Raw genomic sequence first — 24,280 nt, forward strand, 5'->3', positions numbered from 1 at the left:
AGTTAAGCCCTGGACCACTTCCCAAGGAGGGTGCCAAAGACAGCAAATGTCTCTGACGGAGATGAAGGGCCCCAAGACCCCAGGCTCTTTCCATCCGGGATATAAAAGCCTTCAGCTGGACTCGGCTGCCTTCACAACTATGTTTCATCACTTTTCTAGAAAGTTTGACACAATGGACAAACGTGTCTCTATGTTAAACTAATTGTCTTTTCCACAGTCTATGACTGAAGGCTTCATAAGACATGAGAGCTGCGTTCTCATATCCTGTGTTCAAAGGCCCTTTCATGCTACCTAAGCTTAGGAAACACTCCAAAGCCTCAGACTTCTGGTTATATTAAACCAAACCCATCACAGCATGTGTGCGTGCGTGCGTGCATGCGTGCGTGCGTGCGTGCGTGCGTGCGTGCGTGCGTGCGTGCATAGGACCACAGCACTTCCCAGCTCTAACCTGTACTGGGGTCATCTGTGCAATAACAAACAAGTAGTGACTGGCGACCTTGCCTCCTAAAAACATATGGCTGAGCAGGACCAGGTCCTTGATTTTTCATTGGCAAGGGGACACGCCATGTGTACACGCTTAAAGAAGATCCAGCAGTGTCTCCTATATGGTAGGAAAAGGCCGCCAGATTAGACAGTGTGGCTTCATGTAGGGAGACAGTGGAGTGTGGTTCAAGCATGCTGCCGGGCAGGTGTGGGCCACGCTGCTGTCTCTGCTCTTGACCAACACTGGAGATGGTTTTTTAAAAAAAAGTATCTCTGGACACAGAGATAGTATTCTCACCTGCCATATCTGTGCTAACCCCAGCACTGAGGATCATAAACTGATGGCTTGCTCTGCTGTGAATGTTGCATGGCGGCACTCAGACTGCAGTTGTTAATGCTGCTGAGTGATTTGGTGACAGTTCCGAGGCTATGAAAGTGAATCTCAATGCGCCCTCCCACAGTCTGGTTGCTGTTTGTTTGTTTTGCATTTCTGTCACTATGAGCGAGGAATGCAATGTAACATATTTTCCTAAAGAAAGTAAGAATGTGGACTGCAAAAATTTCAAAGCCCTCCTGGGACCCTATCAAATGATGCGTCCCCTTGTAATTCCTTTGGAAGGAAGGTCTGTTACAGAAAGAAGCCAGAGGGCAGATACCATGGATCAGAAGGTTTGTCCAACAGTGATCCCTAGCCTGTAGATGCTGGGGTGGGGTGGGGCCACGCACTTTCTCCTCCCAGCCTGGACACAGCTTTCCCTGTGTATTGACGCCCAGCTGCAAGTCTTGCTGGGATGGCAGGGCCTGCCTCACCTGTGGCTGGCTGACCCCATCCCTTGCCTGTGGTGTTTGCTGGCCAGCTTTGCTTTTAGCACTAAGACAGTGAGCAGCTACCACGCAGGCCGAGAACACAATAAACGCCCTTGTTTCCAAAAAGGCGGGGGAAAAAAAGTAATGGTCAAAAAAAAGACTAATGTTAACGCAAAGACTCGAGTGTCTCCTGGATGGCTGCCCCCAACCCGGAAGAGGGCAATGAATCCTCTCCCGTCATGATCTGAGAGTTGAGCAGGGGTGCAGGGACTATATTATGGAGGGCAAGGGAGCCGCAGACGGAACTTCAGAAAAGGCAGACACCCCTGTGTGATCCTACCAAGGACAGAGAAAGGGACTCTCCAGAGTATGTGGGCACTGGTACCCCGGCAACCTGGTGAACCCTGGTCTCCTGTACTGAGCCAATGAACAGGGCACAGCAAGGCAGGGTCTGTTTCCCTTGGATATGCAGAATCAAAGGTCACAGTTGACTGAGGCACACCATCAAGGCCTTTCGATTCTACTAGGGTCTGGGTAAGCGCGCACACTATAAGTCCGACGGTAAGGAAGTCCCATGGTTTTTATGTTTGGTTTTTTTCAAAGGCCTGCTGTCACTTGGCACATCACTCACAGTGTGGTTCGTAGGGAGGAGGCGGGTCTCCGCAGGGCACACATTCCATGTCTTGAAAACCAACAAGTTTGGTCTTCCGGTAAAATCTGGAAGAAGAAGAAGATGGAGAGAGTTCTGGTTAGTGGTGTCATCTAAGCTCACTGTTGCAGCCAAGCGTGATGTCACAGGTCACCAGCAGCCTCTAGAAGCAGCTTTCGGTGAAGTAAGAAGGCACCAAAGGCTGAGCAGGTAGTGAAGGGCGCTGAGACTCGGTTCCCTACAGAAAACTTCCCAATTCCTCTTTGTCCACTTTCTGTCGATACTACGGTGGGATGCTAGGGAGTGAATGCGAAACCAGTGGGCTCTGGCAATTCTGTGGTGCTCTAAATCACATACACCTCTTAAATAAAGAACTAGACTTGGCACTTGAAATTTAGGAGCCCAAATGCAGTATATATATATATTTCTATTAGAAATGTTTGTAAGGGATGTTGCATATTAAATATTAATCGTGGTTATCTCTAGGTGGTAGGAATTCAAGTCATTTGAGTTCTGTATCAATAAATATGTAAATAAAAATTGTTTAAAGGGAAGCATACAGCAACAACACAGCTAAGGAGCAGCCTCAGATTAAAAATTAGTAGGGTTGTGCTATTGCTTGTAAATTAACCTACAAGGACAAGCTTAAAATGATGACTGTAAAAGTAATGCTACACCTGGAGAAAAAAAAAGGCAAAACATTCATTCTCCAAAGAGCATTATTCATAATTAAGCCAAAGTTTCCATGCAATTAAAATTGGTTTTAAATGCTTAGGCTCCTAAATAATCAAATGATGCAAATTGATGTGGAAATGTATCATATTTACTTGGAAAGTACGGGAAGGTGAGTGTATGCACACAAATACACACAGGGTGGGTGGGCATGGGGTTAGGAGTCGACGGCAAACAGACAAAAATAAAATAGAATAAAATAAAAGTAAAAACGCTAGAGATATAAAAGAAAACAAGTTTTAAAGTATACTAAACTGTATTCACTTATTCACATCCTACCTTAAAACTGTAGTTGCTAAATCTTCATCTTCATATTTGGGGGAGGGACTTTTTAAAGTTACAACCAATGTGTTCGGTTGTTATCACCTGACTGGCAATTTAGTGATTATCCTGTGCACTTGGGTCTGACCTTAAGTTTATAGCGTATTGTGAGAAGGTTGGGAATTCCAGAAGCTTCCTAGCGGTTTGGGAAAGGTGCTGTGTGCTGCCATGACTGTAAAGCCAGGAGGAGGACCGAGGCCAGCTAGAACCCTCAAAACAAACCAGGACCCAAACTTCTTAGATTCTTTCTGTAAGCCATAGGAGTAAAACGGCAGCAGACCTACTGAGCTCTGGATGGTTCTGCTGGTGACTCCTCTGGCCCCGCCTGTGTGAACTGTGCCCACTCGGCTTCTTTCTGCCTGCCGCCCCCCCCCCCCCACGGTATTTAGTGGTCATTCAAACAGAGCAAGATTCCTTTACCTGCAACCTCACAAGCACGCTGGTCTTTGAATATGTGCTCTAGTTTAATAAACTGTTTTGGTAACCGGATTTTGTTTGCTTATTAGGGGAAACACAGCCATTACAACTCTCTTACCACAAGGAGAATTTATTATTTTTGTTTATTTAGGGTTTGGTTTTGGTTTTGGTTTTTCAAGACAGGGTTTCTCTGTGTAGCCTTAGGCTGTCTGTCCTGGACTCGCTTTGTAGACCAGGCTGGCCTCGAACTCACAGTCATCCCCTTGCCTCTGCCTCCTAGAGTGCTGGGATTACAAGTGTGTGCCACTGTGCTCAAGGGAATTTCTTATTTTTAAGACGTTAAATAATGTCTACATTCAATTCCAATATTTGATATTTCTCTGGTTTTTTTAAAAGTAGCTTTAGAACATGAAATTTTGTGCCTTTTTGCCTAAGAAAATGTTGGATATTACTGTTTTGTTTGCTTTTGTTTTTATACAAAAAGCTTTTCCATATTAAAAAAAACTATTATAGATTTTGCTAGTATTTAATTAAATTACATTTGGTAATTTTCTGTCTGAAGTATAAAAAATCAGTATATTATAACATTTCTTTCTTTCTTTCTTTCTTTGCTTCTTTTTCAAGACAGGGTTTCTCTGTATGGCCCTGGCTGTCCTTGAACTTGCTTTGTAAACCAGGCTAGCCTCAAACTCAGAGATCTGCCGGCCTCTGCCTCTAGAGTGCTGGGATTAAATTACAATATTTAACAAAACACATTTAAGTAAGAAATCTCTTTTCATTATTGTTTGTTTTATTTAGAAACAGAATCCAATTGGGTAGTCCAGGCTGCCTTCAAACTCACTTTGTAGACGAGGCCTTCAGCTCACCAAGATCCTCCTGTCTCTGTCTCCTGAGTACAGAAATAAAGGGTGTGTGCTACCCTATTGCTTTTATTTTAAAAATTTATACGCATTTTTCTGTTGTGGCAAAAGAAAAAAAAAAAAAAAGGGCACCCCAGCAAGTGTCCCATCATAAGCAGTTTCTGGTGTGCATTTATGGAACACAGCTCCAGACTTTCTCAGCTTGTTGGGCTGAGGTTCTGGTCCTGTTAGCCCCCACTTGATACTCAGTACCTCCTAACTGCCCTACCCTGTGTTCCTGTACATGCGACGACTCCACGCACCTCATGTAAACGGCAGCTACAACGTGGGAGTAGCCTACTCTACAGCACGCCATCCATGTGTAGCGTACGTCCAAGCAACATCTGTCCTGTTCTCTGGAAAAGTGGGTGGCTTGTATGGTGTGCTTATCCGATTGTCTGGGACAGTTTTGAGCTTCTTCCTCCTTTTGGAGAGTGTGAATAGTGCTGTAACGGGACAGGAGTGTTTAAATGCCGCTTCAGGACGCTGCCTTAAGTCCTTTCAGATGCACACCGGCAGGTGGATTGCTGGCCACATGGTGGGCAGTTCCACTAGTATCTGAAAGGTTGATGCTCTGCTTCTCCATGGGCCACACATCCCCTCCCCCGCCCCCCCCGCAGTGCACAGCAGCCAGCTCCTGACTCTCTCCAACATCCTCATTTTCCTTAGTTCTTCTGGTTTGTGTTTGGTGGTAGCAGCCATCCCAGTGAATACAAAGCGGTAAATCACTGTGACTTGATTGGCAGCTGAAGACTGGAGCTCTGAGCTTCTCATACGCTTGTTCGCCGTTTTCCAGATCATCTTCGCAACAATGCTGTTTGAGATTTTTGTCCATTTTTTAAAAAATCAGGTTATCTGATATTTGTTTTTGAGTCATGCAAGTTCTGTATATATTTGGATATTAACCACTTATCAGATACTTTCAATTAGCAAAAATAAAGTTCATTTTTCTTTTCTTTCTTTCTTTCTTCTTTTTTTTTTTTTTGAATTTTTGTGCCCCCGTGTGCATGTGTAAGAAGGAAGGGCAGAGGCCAACCTTGAGTGTCCTTCTTTGGGTCTTCTCCACTGTGTTTGTTGTTGTTTTGTTTTGAGAAAGGGCTTGTCACTGGCCTGGACCTAGCCAATTAGCCTGGGCTGGCCACGCAGTGAGCCTCAGGCTCCACCTCCCCGGCACCAGGACCACAAGCACGCGTCACTACTCCTGGCCTTTACTACAGAAGTTCTGGGGTTCACACTCAGGGTCTTACACTCACAACATAAGGATTTTTACCAACTGAGGCGCCTCCCCAGCCCAGGACGCAGAGATATTTTCTTTCACTCCACAGGCTGTCTGTCAACTGTTGGTGTCTGGGTCGTACAGGGCTTCCCACAAGAGAGCTTGAGTTTAATGTGTCACTTTCGCTTTTGGTACCTCGTGCCTTGGTGTCCCATCCAGAAACTTTCTCCAAATCCAGCGCCATCAAGTTTTCTCCTGTATTTCTGTAACATTACATTCTTATCCTTAGATCTTCAGTCCACTTGAGGTTGGTTTTTATAGCATATGGTAAGAGCCCTTCTATTGCCTCCGTGTGGCTACGCCGTTTCCTCCTCCTGTTTCCAGGAGAAGCCACCCTTTCTACTCTCGGCACCACTGTCAAAACCCACCAACCATATACGAGAGGGCTAGTTTCTAGGCTCCATCTTGTATTCTTTCTTGGCACCACGATACCAGATATTATTTGAACATATTTTCATAGTCAAACCAAAGCAGAAGTCTGACCAGCTATGGAATGTAGCTGGGATTTGATCACATTCATCCAGTTCTAGACTCGTTCCCGATATAAGCGGCACAGTTTTCTACTGCAGTATCCATTATCCTGTTGAGGTTAGAGGTCAACACCTCCAGTGTTGCTCCTTCCACCTTGTGTTTTTTGGGGGATAGTTTCTCTCACTAGCCTGGAATTCATTACACAGGCTACTCTGAGCTAGGATCGCTCGCACACACCAGGGCTGGCTCTTTGCCTGTGGGGTCTTCAGAACTCCGTTCTAGGTCCCCACAGAAGAGAAAGAACAGGCCACATGAGGCTGGCACTCAGATACAAGCCGTCTCTTCCAGTCTGGTTCTAGTGAGGTAAAAATCACCATGAGCAGAAGCCTCTTGGGAGGATGGAGCTTATTTCAGCTCACAGCGACAGTCAATCACGGAGGGAAGCCAAGGCAAAAGAAACTCCACAGGAACGTGGAGGCAGCAGCCGATGCAGAGACCATGAAGGGGCGCTGCCACCCACAGTGCACTGGGCCCTCCCACACCAATCATTTTAAATAAAGTGTCCCACAAAGCCGCCTGTAGGGCAATCTGATAGAGGCATTTTCTTGGTTAAGGTTCTCTTCCGAGATAACACTCTAGCTTGTGTCAATCAAAACCCAAAACCCAAAGCCAGGGCACAGCCATACATAGCCTTGCCGGCTGCTGGGCCACTAATGGGCAATCCTGGCTAGCATCTATTCGTGTTTACCAGGGACTGGGCACGCCCCTGGGGAGGTTAGCGCTTCACATTTTTATTCCTCCAGCAACTCTGCAGGATGTTATGATTCTCAGATGATAGCTCGTAAGTTACTGGCAGGAAGTCAGTGAACATATCCGGAAACCGAGGAATTGGGTCTTGGTTATCACTTAGCTAGTGGGCATTGAAGAGTATGATGTGTGTACACACACACACACACACACACACACACACACACACACACACGCATACATATCACACACACCCCATGTGCATATATATCACACACACAACCACATGCACATACACACACACCCCACGTGCATACATATCACACACACCATGCACACAAACACACACACTACACGCACATACACACATACACCACATGTGCATACATATCTCACACACACACACACACACACACACAAACACACACACACACACACACACCAGGGCAAGAGGAGGTCAGATGGCTCCTGTGGGTGTGGCCTCCAGGAAGCACTGTACTAGCTGTGCTCACTGTAGCAGGGAGTCTGAGTCTGAGGAGGCAGAGGTGGCACCAGAGGTGACAGTGACCCCCCCCCTCCCCTGAGCATGATCTTGGGAGCACTGTCTTTGAAGCAAGAAATATTTGCTTTTTGCTTCCTGCCTTAGTTTACCTATCTACAAAATGGGTTTCAACTATTTGCCTTCTCCAAGGGAAGCTGGTCAAACTACAGTAGTACTTGTTAAGTCGTGTAGATTTGCCTCCTGCTCATGTATGAATGCTGCCTTAGAAAGGGTATAATTTTAAACTAACCATGTAAATACATTGTCACACATCAATGGAATGTCTATTCATTGATTACTTTCCAACACATAAGCATCTGTTTAAAAAAAAATAAATGAATACTGGGTGGGCTTATACACAAGGAACAGAATTAGTGGGGTGTACAGGAGCCCTGATATGCAAGCATGTGCATGTATGCGTGTGCACGTATGTGTGCACATGTGCATGGCATACCCCAGTGGGGTTCTTGGTAAAAGCTCAAGAGGCTGCTTTGAAAATCCAAGTCCCCCAGGTCCTGCCTTCCCACCAGTCTCACTGGTGCCACCTCTCCTTGGTCTGCATGCCGGGAGCTTCAGTTTAGCCCCATTCCCCAGATGAGACAAGACACGCACAGACAGGCTTCCGTCACAGGACTGTAGATCACAGGCAATAGCGGCATGTCAGGTGTTCCAGGCATGTTCTTCAATTAGGTGTGCGTAAGAGTAAACCTCTATTAATAGCTGGGCATGGTGGAACATGCCTGTCATCCAGTATGGAGACAGAGGCAGGGGAATGGGGAGTTCAAGGTTACCCCAAGCTACACTGAAGATCCTGTCTCAAAGCAGTTTATGAGCAACCCGCCCCCCTACGCCGGTACAGTCGTAACGACACATGTCTACAGTCCTAACCGAAGAGTTTTGAAACTATGGCACGTCTTGTTAGTTCAGTTTTTAAATGGCAGAGTTGTTGAGACACAATTCACATAGAATACAGGTCACCCACTGAAAGGGTGGCACACCAGTGCTGTTATTATAGTCAGACAGGTGGGTCACTATCTCCACAGCTGATGTTAAAACATTCGATCATCCCCAGAAAAAAAAAAAAAAAACCTTCTAACCACTACCACCACCCTCTGTCATTTACAATGCTCCCCTGTCCTCAGCCAGGCAGCCCAAGTGGGTTTTCCATATCTATATATTTGCCTCTCTGGGCATGCCACTAAGGTGCTCATTAGATGTGCGGCCTTTTATGACTATCCTCTTTCATTAGACACGATATTTTTTAGGTTCATCTATGTTAGCAGGTGTCAGCATTTCCTTCCTTCTTATTGCTGAGTAATGTTTCATTGTTCAAATCTACCCTAGGCTGTTGGTCCACTCATTAGTTGATGGGTGTTTGGCTTTGCCTGGAGTCTTTCTAAAGTGATACAAGAGAATACCACAGACCAGGTCACCTATGAAAACCAGAAATCATTTCTCATGAATCCGGAAGCTGAGAGGCCCAGGGTCTAGGTAGCAGAGACAGAGGTCATTTTGCTGTGTCTTCATAAAGGTAGAAACACTATGTCCTTACATGTCAGAAAGTGGGAGGGAAAGAAAGGGACAAATTCCCGCTGCCGGTCTCCTTAGTTCAGGAGAAGGAAGCCATCAGGGCCCAGTTATGGCTTTGAGGTATAAGGTTAACCCATCACACCGCAGCAGCACCTAAATTCTGGAAAGGTGTAATGCCCCTACAAACATTAGTGTATCAGATTTCTGTATGCATAACAGTTTCCAGTTCTCTTGATTATATGCCCAAGCTTAGAGTTGTTGAGTCTGTGGAATCTGTGCATTCACTTTCTTGAGCAAATGTCAGCTTGTTTCCTTATGTGGTCACCAATTATATAGGAAGGTCCCCAACACACACACACACACACACACACACACACACACACAGCTACACATACGCATACAGACACAAACACACATACACACACATACACAAACACATACACACACACAGACACAAACATGCACACACAGACACACATACACACACATAGATACACATACACACACATACACACACATACACACACGCACACACACACATCCTACAAACACATGTAACTTCCCATCTTTTCATCTATGGCTACTCTAGTGGGTGTGGTTCAGATCTGCAGCTCCCCACACCCAAGCACCTTTTCTGGATTTTTGCCATTTGCTTGTATTTACTGGAAAAGCATCTGTGAGAGGCCTCTATTCTTACTCTAAGTTGATTGTCTTTTTGCATTATTGAGTTGCAGGAATTCTTAATGCATTCTTGATGAGAATGACAGGTCAGGTAGATCCCTCTGCGGAGACCCAGAGCTGCAAGAATAGCAGTCTAAAACCAAATACACGTAGGGAAAAAAATAGGCATGTCGTATTTCTTCAAAACTAAAAACTTTTGTGCCTCAAAGACACCATTCCAGAAAGTGAAAAGCCAGTCACAGGACAGGCTGAAATTTTAGTGCATCCTGCATCTGACAAGAGATGTGCTTATGTAGCTACAAGTGGCCCTTCCAGGGTGCCTGTCAGTGTCCCCTTTCCCACCTCTGTACTCTAGTTTGCTCGTTTCTCCTCCTGTGACTCTTGGGCCTGTTGGCACAGGTATACGTGTATCAAGGATTCCAGGACTGGACCTAGAGTTCCGTACAACACAAAGCAAGCACATTATCACTGAGCTACCTCTTTAGCCTTAAAAAACAAATTCTGTGAGATGGTATTTTTTCCAAACATTTATTTCAAATGTTTATTTGGGGGAGGAGGTGGGCCACGACATGCATGCTGAGGTCAGAGGACAACTCGCGGGGAGTGGGGAGTTAGTTTTCTCCTTTTACTAGGAGGGTCCTGGGGTTTGAACACAGGTCAACAGGCTTGGTGGCAAGTGTTCTCACCTGCTGAGCCCATTCTCTTGGCCCAGATTAAGCCTTTAAAAATCCCCAGTATTGGGCTAGAGAGATGGCTCAGAGGTTAAGAGCACTGTCTGCTCTTCCAGAGGTTCTGAGTTCAATTCCCAGCAACCACGTGGTGGCTCCCAACCATCTATACTGTGATCTGATGCCCTCTTCTGGCATGCAGGTGGACATGTAGATAGAGTGCTCATTTACATAAAATAAATAAATAAATCTTTTTAAAATGCCCAGTATGATGTAAACTCCACATGGCCAGACATCTCTGCTTACACTCTCCTCTGACTTATTCCAGGGGCTAACAGCAGGCTCGTAGCTGCGGCTTTTGCTGCAGTTTTGAAAAATGCCATCTTTAGTGAGCAGCCTGTCAATTCCTCTGTCCATTTGTCCAAGTGTTTCTGTTTACTAGCTTTGCCAGTGTGACTGCTCTTCCGCCTTGTCCCAAGTGCCCGGCACAGGGTAAGCTCTCAGAGGCTGTAAAAGGACCGAGACACAAGTTCCTAATGCTGCCAAAACGTCTTCCGGTTCTAATCAGTGTGCCTCCAAGTTCAGAGGGAACAGAGAAATGCCTTGGAAAACATTTAATTAAATAATAGAAGAAACAGCCGGACTCACCCTGGCAAGCAGTCCCCGCAGACAGCGTCACCCGTGTGTGAGCAGTTGGCCCTCTGAAAGCGATTCACCAGCGCACAGTCCACACATGGCTTGCACTTCTGGAAGCCCCAGTCCTCCTTGAACCTGTGCGGCCTGCAGGGCACACACTGTGCGTCCTCCCCATAGCCGAAGCCACATTCCTGTAGGGATCAGTGGGTAAAAGAAGCCATTCAGACTCTCCGCAAGGTTGAAAAAGGAAGAGATTGCTGGGATAAAGAAGACCCGCCAAAGCCCGTTCAGCAAGTTCAAATGTGTCTTCCCTAGCTAATAATCTCTCTTTCGGCGCAAGCATGTGCATAAGAAAAGGTCTCCCACTGGGGCATTAGGGCAGAATTATAATGCTTTCCTCTCCCCTAATTAAACCAATCATGTGACCACGGGGAAGCTTGTTCGCTCATCAAGGCGGTCAGCTTCAGGGGGATAAAGGTGGCTGTGCGTGAGAGATTCCATAAGCCTTAAAACACTGACCAGCTTAACATCTCTTTGTTCGAAGAGAGCTCAAGTGATGCTGAGGGTCGCAAGCTAGAGCCTGGGATGTGGCTCAGAGGGAGAGAGAGCCTGCCTAGCATACAGGATCAGTCTTCAGTACAGCAAACGAAGAGCCTAATGGGTCAAGCCTCAGGGGTGATGTGTATGGGGAGACTGCCCTGTTTTTACAGGGATGAGAGACTTTTTGGAATCCAGACTTCCACGTGGTCAAGAGCAAACTACGCTATAACAGTCATATGGCATGATTATTACGCAGCAAGAAACCCGGGTGGCAGATGTGTGTGTTCATAAGTAGTTGGGTGTCCACGAGGCCGGCTGTCTCAGCTGGTCTCCAGTCTACCTCGGAATCTGGAAGAAGTAGGTTCTAATGCCAGGGAAGGAAGGGGCTTGCCAGCAAGAGGGAGAGCAAGAGAGTGAAAATTCCCTCCTTCTGTGTCCTTTGTCCAGGCTGCCAGGAGGCGATGTGGCCCAGATTGAAGCTGGATCTTCCCACCTCAAAAGATCTAGATTAAAAGTGGGCTTTTCTGCTCCAAACGATTTAATTAAGAAAAAAAAAAAAAAAAAATCCTTCACGGGTGTACTCAACCACTTGGGTTGTAGCTTATTCCAGATGCAGTCGAGTTGACAACCAAGAACAGCCTCCGTAAATCCACCCCTTGTCAACCTGACACCCTCTTATCTCCTTATGTCATGCGTAATTTCCCAATGAAAACAATAACCAGGTCATAATTACGACCTACATGATATAACTATTCCACACATAATCGCAAATGCATTGTATATTTAACCAGGTCATAATTACACCTAATATGATATAACTGTCCCTCGTAAACCACAAACACATAATAAATTTTAGAACAGGTGGCGACGTTCCTTGAGGAACATTCTTTTGGTATCGCAAAACTTGAGTATGATAACTGCTGGCATTCTCTTAATTGATGCTATATGACACGATAAAGATATCAAGGAAAGAAAACACATTCTTAACGAAACATGACAGAGACACTCACGTCAATTATCACCCTCGTTTCTGCAGCTGGTCATGCGGTCTTGGCTGGTATTTATAACTACCTTCCTCTACAACCCAGTCTGTATCTCCTCCTTAGCAGGCCTTGGCTCTTTTCCTGGCGGAGTGAGCCACACACTGATTCTTGAAGGGTCTGTGCCCTTCGTCACTGGCCTGGATCAGTTTGCTGTAGCTTCCCGGTCGACTTTAGTCACAGGACATGCGAGGCCCCTAAAGGACCTCCTGCACTCCAGACATAATCTTTCTTACCTCCACTGTGGAGAGACAATCCAACTCCCTCATGGTAACCTGGGTCCACCACCCCTCCTAGCACTGGGATTCCTTTCTCAGCCTGTCAGTTTAAGGGCATCAGAAGCCCAGAGTGGCCAGTTGGATGGAACTTGTGTCTACTGGCGGGAGGGTTTCCTCCTCCTCTAGGTTGGCAGAACTTAAGGTTGTGGGAACAGGAAGCAAGAATGTCCCTAGTGGGCCACAGTGAGCAGAACTATTCCCTTTTCCACCCCTTGGTTCCTAAAACTGTGGGCCCTAGCTATGGGATCCATATGCAGCATGCTGATTCAAAGCACATGACGCCTTCTGGAGGACCCTGCCTGAGCCCTCTGGGCTGCTGCCCCCTAATTGGCTAACTGTGCCTTCAAAAGGTCATCCCATCTTTCTGTCAGGCCAGGTGCTTCAGGACAGTGGAGAACATGGTAAGACCAGTGGATTGCATGAAGCACTCATCTGGCTGGAAAGTGAGTTCCTTAGTCAGGAACAATATTGATTATTACCAAGACAGTAGATAAGGCATTCTGTAAGTCCACAGATGGTAGTTTTAACAGAAGCATTAGATGTAGGAAAGGTAAATCCATAGCCAGGGTATGCAGTTACTCCAGTATGGACAAAGCGCTGTTCTTTCCATGGAGGAAGTGGTCTGATGGAGGCACCCAGGTCTCTGGCTGGTCACCCTAGGGAATGGTGTTGTATCTGCAGCTCACGGTTAGCCTCTGCTGTTGGTAGATCTGCCAGGTCAGCCTTGGAGAGTGGAATGTAGATTGTTGAGTCCATGAATAAGCCCGATAGCTGCCACCTGGGCCAATTTATTCAAGGGCCCACTGGACAATGACAGGAACGGCAGAAAGAGACTGACCTATCAGAAAGGGCCATTCTATGCACTTGGCTTTTGAACTGTCCCTCTGTCGAAGTCACTTTTCAATGAGTATTTACAACAGGGCACAAGTGTCTTCACACCCTTTGCCTATTTGGAGAGATTGATACACACACTTCTTTGCCAGAGGTCTTTCTCACAATTTTTCAATCACGCTTTTTCCAGGCCACTGACAATTTAGCCAGTCCGTTGATTACAACTCATTAATCAGCAATCAATCACACATCTGGCAACTTATCCTTCCAAACAAAATATATGACCCTGCGCAGTGCCCACTGTGAAGATTTCCCTTTGCCAGGGTCTTTCAGCGTTGTCCCAGGTTGTAATGCTGTAGCTGTCCTCTTCTGGGTGATGCTTGCTTAGTACGCAGAACCATGAGTAAGCCAGGCCCTAGTCTTCTCTTCCTCAGTCAGCCAATCACAGGGAACACTCCATAAAGCTACAGTGGCATTCTTGCCTCTAGACAGCTTTGTAATGGGCGTAGAAACCATAGGCATTTGGGCAACTTCCTTGTGTAACTTGCTTGCGCCTTTAGGACCTGCTCGGGCCCAATCACGTATATGCCACTTCCAGATAAGAATAGATTGTTGCTGTGTATGTTCTACTTGATGGCTTGGTGTGTCCAATAACACCCAGCTCATGATGGGCAGCTCAGGTCATATGATAATTTGGTGGTCCATTATCAAATGTTCAGTTTATACTAAGGCCCAAGAGCAGGCCAAGATCTGTCTTTCAAAGGGAGAATAGCTGTCTGAAGATGATGGTAGACCCTTACTCCAAAATTCTAAAGGTCTCCTCTGTGATTCAACAACAGGGGCCTGTTAAAGGATCCAAATAGCATCTCTGTCTGCCACTGACACCTCAAGTAGCACCATGCCTGCTGGATCAAATGGTCCGAGTGGTAGAGCAGCCTGCACAGCAGCCTGGACCTGTTGAAAAGCTTTCTCCTGTTCCAGGCCCAACTCAAAGCTAGCAGCTTTCCGAATCACTTGGTATAGGGGCCAGAGGAACACATCCAAGTAAGGAATGTGCTATCTCCAGAAAAGGGCATTTGCTAAATCAATAGCTGCACACGATGTACTTGGAGATGTGTTAATTTGCCCGAGTAAGAACACCCCCTCTGGTACAGCAGCTGCAGTCACTGAGTTTTCAGTCGTCAAGTGTCAGTCTCCATGATGCACCTGTCTTCTGCACTGGCCAGATGGGAGAGTTAGAGTCAGGCATGATGGGAACCACAGCTCCTGAATCTTTCACGTCCCCGATGGTGGCACCAACTTCTCCAGTTGCTCCAGAGATTCGATGATGGTTTAGATTTACTATTTCTCAAGGCAGAGGCAACTCTAATGGCTCCCATTTAGCCTTTCTGACTACAACAGGCCTCACTCCACAGGTCAGGGAACCACTGTGAGAATTCTCCCAACTTCTAAGTGTATCTATCCCATGTTACTCATTCCTGGACTGGAGAAATAACCACAGGATGAGTTCGAGAACCACTGGACCTATTGGGAGTCAGATTCCAGCCAAAACTATATTAATTTAAGCTGGGTATGGTGGCTCCATTTAGCCTTTCTGACTATAATATCCCTCACTCCACAGGTCAAGGAACCAATGTAAGGAATGTGCTGTCTCCAGAAAAAGGCATTTGCTAAATCAATAGCTGCATACGATGAACTTGGAGATGTGTTAATTTGCTCAAGTAAGGACACCACCTCTGGCACAGCAGCTGCAATCAGTCACTACTTGACCACTGGACCTATTGGGAGTCAGATTTCAGCTGAATCTATATTGATCTAAGCCGGGTATGGTGGCACATGCCTTTAATCAATCCCAGAAAATGTGATTGTTTCCTTTCCCCTGAGTGAATAGTTATCCTTGTAAAAGGCTATAGGTCCCTGAGGAGAAGACTGGAGAAAGAGTAGCAGTAAAGCTCTTAGGTATTTTATCCCTGTCTTTCCTCAAGGAAGCTGGCTACCTCTTTAATCAAGGAGTTCTGGGTCTATAAACGGACTCAAGTCTAGAAACTGGTTACAGGCTGAGATTCCCTTTTGCCACGATGCGATGTAGCCTTTCTTTCATTTGAGATTCTGCACCCCAATACCTGCCACTTATGCAGATCAAATAAGAATGCCGTAGGCTTCTTGTCTATTTCATGCCTGGAAACACCGTGGTTGGTTAGCCAGTACCAAAAGTCCGCCCAAGTCACACTACCATCAAAGTCACTTTGCCTGTCATGGGTCAGGTCAGGGCATTCCGGACATTTCTTTGTCTGCGTTGCCCACTGTGACAACTACAATCACCTTGCCTTTGTCCATTTAGTGCAGCCCTCTGGCCCTTGCTGTTACGGCAGGGTCCAATTGAACCTACTAAATTTAATTCACCCAACTGAGCAACAGTGTCTCCAACCCTAAGGGCTAGCACAAGGAAAAGGTTGGTGACAAAGCTCACCATTTTGTACCTTATAGGATTAGCAAAGGGCATGTCTTCTGGGCCTTCCCACAGTGAAGGATTGGGCTTTACACTGCGTACCTACTCTAAAATGGCAATTTCCCTGAGCCTTAAATCCTTTCTCAACACTAAGTAAAGGGAGAACAGGCATCTCCAATGCCTTTTCAGAAGGCCACCTTTTAACAAATGCTTCATCCAACCATTCAAGCAAACTCTTCATACCACTTTTTAAAAAAAAAAACTGCATGAGCTTCCATATTAAACCTAGAATGTCCACACAGTGGGCCCCTATTAACAAACTCAGCCTGATCTGGTTTTAAACTCCTTCCGTCACTACCCCACATCTTTAAAATCCATTCCCGCATACTCGCAAGACTTCTGCTTGAATGAATTAGCAAACTCATTAAGTTCTTTAGGGTACCTCCTTGTGGAGCAAAAAGGTAGTATTTCGGGGGGTGGGGTGGGAGCACATCTTCTGGGGTGGGAGTACATCTTCTGCTGAGAGTCCAGAGACTACTTCCTCAGGTGAGATAAACCCTTGAGATTCTGAGCCTCAGTAGGGTCCTCCCACTCACCTTTATCCAGTCAACACCCTGACTTTAACAGCTGACATCCTCCAAGGCTGGGACGTGAAGATTCAAGTCAATTCAGCTGATTAACACCTTCCCCTTTGAGGGTAAGTGACACCTCTAAAAACCTGTTGTCCTCTCAGTTATTATGCCTCTTTCAAATGTATTTTCGTTTGTGTTTTGAGGCAGATTTTTCACTCTATAGCCCAGGCTGGCTTCTAACTGCCAATCAGCCCCCTGCCTCAGTTTCCTGAAGAGAAATGAGAACTACTATATTTCTCAAATGCACACATCCTGCACATATTTCAGAGACAGAGAGAAAAGGTAGAACGTCCATTGTGCGCGCGTCCCCTCCCTCTCCCTCTCCTCCCTCTGCCTCTCCCCCCTCCTCTCTCCAGTGGTGGGGATTGAACCCAGGACCTCATCTACACTAAGCAGATGCTAATCACCGAGCTAGAGCTACATCTCCAACCCCATGGTTAGTGTACATGTTCAGAAAGCATCTCACTCAGCGCTCCAGGCTGTCCTTGAACTCCGTTTCCTTGTAGTCATCCATCACCCCTGGCTCTTTCTACTTCCTCTTCCAAGATGATCCCTGAGCCTTGAGGGGAGGGGAAAGCATAGATGCTTCACTCACAGCTGAGCATTCCTCAATGTCTTGTTCTCTGTATGTTGACCAGCTGTGGGTCTCTGGATTAACTGTCATCTACTGCACAAAGAAGCTTCTCTACTGGGAGTTCAAAGATGCACTGATAGATGGGCATCATTTTAAGTTACTAGGAATTGTTTTAATACTATGTCCACTTAAAATAATAAGAATAGGTTCTCCCCTAGGACCTGTAACCTATCTAGCTAGCTTCAGGTTCATGGCCCTGATAATAGTGTCAGGTATGGGTTCTGTCGCATGTCATAGGCCTTAAATCCAATTTTAAAAAAGGGGTTGGTTGCTTCCAGAACATCCATGCTGCTATGGCATCAGTAGGCATTTCTTTATTGTATCACCCAAGGTACATTTTCTCCTATGATGTCATGCACGGCACCTTCTGGCAATATGAAAGCTGGCCATGCGACTGAATCCTTCTAGTCAGTTCCAGATTGATTTCACCATGTTCTTGATCCAAGTATGTGTTGTTTTCAGCAATAGGGTCTCAGGGTCAAGTTCTGGAGAGTGATCATGAGCAATGGTAATAATCTATGATGTTTAGGGAACTCCTGGCACTGGAATTTTAATTTTCATCATAGGATTATCAGCTGTTCCTCCTGTTATGGAGTAACTCCATTTAAACGCATATATGTATAGTGTATGTATGTTATACCTATGCATATGTACGCTACATATATAGATAGATAGATAAATTTTAGGAAGCCTCTCCAGTAATGCATTTCTAAGACTTTTTCAGGTCTCTAGTGTTAGTTTTACCCCCCTATATTCCTTCCTCTATCCTACCTTCCCCTCTCCTCCCCTCCCCCACTCAATCTTCCTTGATCCATTACTCCCCGCCCCCCCATCTTATCTTCCTCCTTTGAAAGCTCTCCTCCCCCATGGCCTCATAAAGTTTCCTAAAGTTTCATTCTATTCCAAATGCAACACACATCAGAAGATTCAAAGCTAATGTCTGTATATGAAAGAAAATATGCTATGTTTGTCTTTCTGGATTCTGGTCCCCTCACTCGGGATGACTGTTTCTAGCGCCTAAACATCCCTTTTTTTTTTTTTGTTAAAAGTTAAATGTTTCCTTGTATAAATGTACCACATTTTCATTATCCACTCATCAGTTGGATGGGCATCTAGGCTGTTTCCAATTTCTGGCTGTTATGACTAGAGCAGCAGTGAACATGGATGAACAGGTGTCTTTGTAGATGGATGAAGCAGCCTTTGGGGATATACCCAAGAGTAGCACAGCTGCATCATGTGGCAAATCTGTATCTAGCCCTACACTGAGGCCCACAGTAGCCACACGGGTTTGCACACCTACCAGCAGTGAATAAGCATCCTGGTTCCCCCATTCAGATGCATTTGGCAGTTGGTGTTATTTTTGTTGTTGTTTTGATCTACCCATTCTAACTGGGATAAGACGATGATGTATTGATTGACATTTCTGGGGTGGCTGAGGGTGTGAACCACTCTCTTCATCCTGAGTGCTTCACCTACGTGACGTTTTGAACCAAACACAGACAGGACAAAAAGATGCAAAAAACCACCAGACACAGTGTGAAGAAGCAGCTCACAAGTTAGAATGTCTTCAAAGTTGTTCACAGAGACTGTCTCCTGGCCAGAAGTGGTCATCTGTGATGTTTTGAATTTCTTTTTAATAATTCTGCTATTTATAGTTCAGTGCTTGCAAAAGCGCCTGTTCCCTTGAAATCAGAACAATCATAAAGATGAGCGTTCAGAAGGAATTTCTTTGGACTGAGGGGTCTTTGCAGGAGGTCATCGTTCCAGGGTTCAGTACTTTGTGTGGGGCTTGTGGCTGCCTTGCGGACAGACTCTCGTGCTTTTGCTGAGCGTTTCTGTTGCTGAGAGCGCCAGGAGCTCGCAAAGGCTTTCTATGAGTAAGTACACTGGGGCCTTTCCTCCCGCCCCCGCCTCCCCCCCCCATCCCCAGAGATCAAAGCGCTGCGCACGTGACATTCGGGGGTGGGGGTGGGGGTGGGGGCGGTGCCACATTGTTCACATGAGAAGCTTCAAGTCAAAGGCTCCAGGCAGAGCCGAGAGTTTCAAAGTCAGGCTTTGATCCCTGCAGCCAGGATTGTCGGAGGCCCACGTACAAGTTAGAACACAACAGAAAAGGGAGGAGAAAGGGGGAGAGAGGCAGAACAGCAAGGGGAACGGAGAGGAAGGAGAACGAACCGTGTCTTAACTGGAAAGAAACGGGCCTTTTTTTTTTTTTTCCCAGACCAGCGTCGAAACCAAAAAGGATGGGATTTCCTACACTGGCTCCAAAACTTCATGGGTTGGTGTGTCAACTCTGCCACTTGTTGGCTAAGTTACTGTGGGAACTCTGGGGGCCTCAGCCTCCTCGACAGTGAAATAGGAATAATGGCATCTGCCCTACGGCGTTGTCTGGAAGAAATAAGTCGGAAAATATACAGAGCCTAAGTCAAGCAATGTGGGCACCTATTAAACGAATTAACACCGATGGCTATTGTTATTTTTGGATTTTTCTACAGAACAGTAAAACCAAGTTTCCTGATTAAAGTTTAATAACGTATTTGGATGGTGGAGACAGGAAGGTTGTGAGTTCAAGCCCAGCCTAGGTAGTAAAGAGCTTGCTTAGCAACCGTGCACCACCCTGGGCTCAAACCTCAGGACCGGATAAAAAGGGGGGAGGGGCTAGTGACGCTTCACCGGAAGCACGGTTAGGTCATCCAGCTTCACGTTACTGAGTCACCTGCAGGGCTGTGTCACAGATGTGGCACCAGTGTCTAGGCTGGCACCAGCTGGGCTGGCTTCATGGCCCTGCCAGGCAGCCCACTGTCACTGCTGGCTCCCGCCGAGGGCATTTCTTCCGCACTCCACCTCCCTCCCACCATAAAGAACCAGGCAAATGATCCAACTGGACGTAAAGACCAACGAGAGAGTGAGCACAGCAGCATGTGCCTGTAATCCCAGCACTCGAGGGGTTAAGGAAGAAGGATGGACCACATGGTGGGACTCTACTTCAGAAAACAAAGCAACAACAATTAAAAGTCAGTAGGAGTTTCCAGGGTCTTGTCATTTTAAAAAGAATGGGTATTCTAACACAGGGTCAGTATTTTATACATTAAAAAAAAAAAAAAAAAAAAAGATTCCGACCACCTAGTTTGTACCACATAAGTAGCACTTTGACCAATGCATTTGTGCCATAGAATTTCCTATGTCCTTTATATCCACTGTACTTTATGGAAGGAGCATCTTTTGAGATGTGCGTGTGTGCATGTGCACACAAGTGTGTGCACGGGCAAGTGTGTGCATGCATGTACGTGTGTATTCCGTTCTACACTAGGATTAAACCTACTGCACTTCCTCACATTTCACTCTCCTTACTGGATACAACTTTTGTGTTTGGACTTACAAATTCTGGGGACAGCAAAAGCTAAACTCATGGGATGAGTTTAGGGGAATGAAAACCTACATCCATGCTAGTAGCTGTGGTGGCGCACACCTACTGGGAGGCACCAGCCAGAGGAACTCTGTTGAGTTGGAGGCCAGCCTAGTTTATAGAATGACTCACAGGCACCCAGGACTACATGGAGAGTCCTGTCTCCCAAAAAAAAGAAAAGAAAAAAGAAAGTTCATAAAATAACATCCATCTATCAACATTGCCTATTGGAGATAATTTTATTTAAGATATATTTTCATGCCAGGCATGGTGGTGCACACCTTTAATGCCAACTTGGGAGGCAGAGGCAGGTGGATCTCCATGAGTTCAAGCAAGGCCAGCCTGGTGAGTCTGGGACAGCCAAGGCTACACAGAGAAACCCTGTCTTGAAAAACTAAAAAAAAAATCCTCTAAGACTTGTTATTTTCAAAAAACAATCTTAGAAAACTAATCTGCTATTATTGTTAAGTTACTTTTTTAAAAAATGCTCTAGTTAGTTCACAGCAAGGCAACTAGTGGTGTTAGCTAGGTGTGTAATTCTACACTTTGAATTAAGTAGAGACTCTGAATGACCTAGAAACGCAGGGGACCTACTCCTGAGGAGTGAGATCAGTGTGTGCTGCAGCCTCTCTGAGCAGCTACACATCCAAAGTACCATAAACACAGCGCACTGGAATCACTCATAATCCGGCTGCAAGTAAACAGCACATAAATATTAAATTACCCCCAACATACACGTCTGCTTTGATGTTTCTATTTCATTCGGTGAAACCAGGTGCTTAAAGTGCCTTGAAATCTCCACAAAGGTCAAGAAATAACGACCAGGGCAGGATGGACCTGGAAGATTTCCTTCCTGGTTTGGGATCCAGCCCAGCTGGCAGCTCTCTGCTCAAGATTCTCAAGGCACACTTGGTGTTTATCCAGGATCTAGGAGATTCAAAACCGACAGTCCCCCAAACCCCCTTCTCTCTCTTTTCAACCTTTGCAAACCCAACACTTAGCAAAACACAGACTGGTGCCACCTACAGTGGGAAGACTAGCTCCCCAGACCACAGGGGGCCCCCTAGACTCTCTGTGTCCAGGAATGGCTCCCCAGGGCCTCCAGGCCTAACAGCACTATTTATTTGTACAGCCAATAAGTTATTTGCTTTGGTTCTTTGAACTTTAAAAGTTAAATGTTAAATTCCAAATTTAAATGGGATAGAAGTTACTCGTGGAGAAAAATCAAGGGCACAAAAAATGGAAATGTCAAATTAGATTTACACGGCTCATGCTTGGAAATCAGCTTTTTAATTTCCTTTAATAAAATAACACCAAAAAAAGCTATGAAAATCCGTACTTGGGGGTTTTAAAGAAAATTACAAGAGGTAACTTGTTGCTCTCTGCTGAACATGCTGGGCTCACTTGCAACTAAAAAAAGCGATGAGCAACTTAAAAGACAGAAATGCGTCTTTTTGAAATACATAATTAAAAATTATATTAATTTTTAGTGACTACATCCAGAGGGATGAAAACCATTTTTAAAATTTACCCACCCTTTAAAAGCCCAAGGCTGGACACTTGCCCTGTAGGGAAAGTGAGCTGTTTACAAGAGTTCCTTTTTTTTTTTTTTTTTTTACATTAACTAAAGTCATCCCAATAATTGGTTAGAAAAGCTTACTTTGAAAACCATGCCAAAGGCTTGAAGCCTGCTTCAAGTGGTTCACGCAGAAACTAGTTTCCTGATTTACTGCTGTGAGGCGATCATGTTAAAAGCACATTGTTGGTATTCATTCTCTGCGAGGGGGGGGGCAGTACTGGCAAATTCTAGGCAGCAGGAATTGAAAACTCTAATGTGGTTACTCTGTGCAAACAAACAAAAAAAAATTCCCCTCTCCCTTGTATCTCAGGAGAGTGGAAAGGATGCTGAAAAAAGTGGCACTCAGGTGTGCTTGTGGCCGTGCGAGACCGGCACGTACCACCTGAGGGGCCCTGTGAACAGACCTTGGAATTTTGACTCTGACATGGAAAAACCATTCTCAGCTGGGTTAGAAACTTTCAAATGAGAATAAGGTATGTGTGTGTGTGTGTGTGTGTGTGTGTGTGTGCGCGCGCGCGCGCATGTACACATCTCAGCGGGCTGAAGCTCCCTAAGCAGGCTCCAAATGGCTCAGTCATTTGTCATATTCTTTGTAAAAATACAGTTACAGAAACTATTTATTAAGCTAGATGACTAACGGCGACCAGAAGGAGAGGGGAGATTTAGGACTTTGAGGACAGGAGCGTGGGAACCGAAAGAACCATTGAAATGAGGCTGCGCAGCATGGTGCCAGGAGCCTCCTCTGGTGTGAGGAGTGAATGGGGCTAGAGGCTGCAAGCTGGGGGTTCTGTGAAATGGGGGGGGGGCTGTGACATGGAAGCAAGGGTGAAGACGTTTGTTTTAGAATGTGGTCCTCCACCAGAACCTCTGGAAGATACATTATGCCTTCTCAGCTGTACCTTGCAATTCAAAAGAAGCCAGTGTCTCAACAGAGTCACTTAACATCGAAATGTCTATTTTCTCAGTAGCAGCAGCTAAACACATTTCAAATGTTCAACAGCCACTGTGGCTAGCAGTTCCCAAAGTCAGTGACACACACACAGACCACTGTCACAGGCAACCCTAAATGTCTATTTTCTCAGTAGCAGCAGCTAAACACATTTCAAATGTTCAACAGCCACTGTGGCTAGCAGTTCCCAAAGTCAGTGACACACACACAGACCACTGTCACAGGCAACCCTAAATGTCTATTTTCTCAGTAGCAGCAGCTAAACACATTTCAAATGTTCAACAGCCACTGTGGCTAGCGGTTCCCAAAGTCGGTGACACACACACAGACCACTGTCACAGGCAACCCTAAATGTCTATTTTCTCAGTAGCAGCAGCTAAACACATTTCAAATGTTCAACAGCCACTGTGGCTAGCGGTTCCCAAAGTCGGTGACACACACACAGACCACTGTCACAGGCAATCCTACTAGACAGGAGTCCACTGAGCTGCACCAGAGTGAGAAAGGTCACATAATTCCAGGTGGCTGCACCACCCCGGGACCCTGGCATATGGTGGACTAGCCACAACACTGACAAGTCAGCCAACCTCCAGATGATTGCTGTTCATCCCTAAGATGGGAGCCATGCCAGGCCTTACTTAGGACTTGTGGTGTGAAGGTTCTACTATTTAGTACCCAAAAGTCACATGATATCATCTGCCAAGTTACTTTGGTCACATCACCTGTCATCACAACTGCAAGATACCTATTATAGAATAACAAATGTGGACTGGAGACATGGCTCAGTGGTTAAGAGTACTGGCCGAAGCTCCGGACAACCCAGGTTCGATTCCTAGCCCCCCACATGGCAGCTCACAGCCATCTGTAACTCTAATCACTTGGGATCCAACGCCTTCTTCTGAAGTCCATGGGCACCAGGTACACACACATGATTCACAGACATACTTGCAGGCAAAACATAGAAAATAAGAAAAATGAGCCACAAACATAAGGATAAATATATGAAATAAAACAACAAATCATGCGTGAAAAGCGGTCCATTTTTGCTCAGAGACGTCCTTAAAAAGAACACAACACAACTTCA

The 24,280-nt window shown here is 45.8% G+C and overlaps 1 protein-coding gene across 1 annotated transcript in view; it reads right to left on the reverse strand.

Annotated features, from left to right (window-relative positions):
- The window catches only part of Tnfrsf19 (TNF receptor superfamily member 19), an 86,677-nt gene that overhangs the window by 28,858 nt on the left and 33,539 nt on the right, over window positions 1-24,280 (reverse strand). Inside the window, exons 4-5 of the mRNA XM_051160658.1 lie at window positions 10,871-11,049; window positions 1,922-2,007 (exon numbers count right to left, since the gene is read on the reverse strand). Of these exons, the coding sequence (XP_051016615.1) occupies window positions 1,922-2,007; window positions 10,871-11,049 (265 nt within the window). The remainder of the gene's footprint in view (window positions 1-1,921; window positions 2,008-10,870; window positions 11,050-24,280) is intronic.

Source organism: Acomys russatus, chromosome 18 (assembly GCF_903995435.1).
Source record: "Acomys russatus chromosome 18, mAcoRus1.1, whole genome shotgun sequence".
Classification (NCBI taxonomy): domain Eukaryota; kingdom Metazoa; phylum Chordata; class Mammalia; order Rodentia; family Muridae; genus Acomys; species Acomys russatus.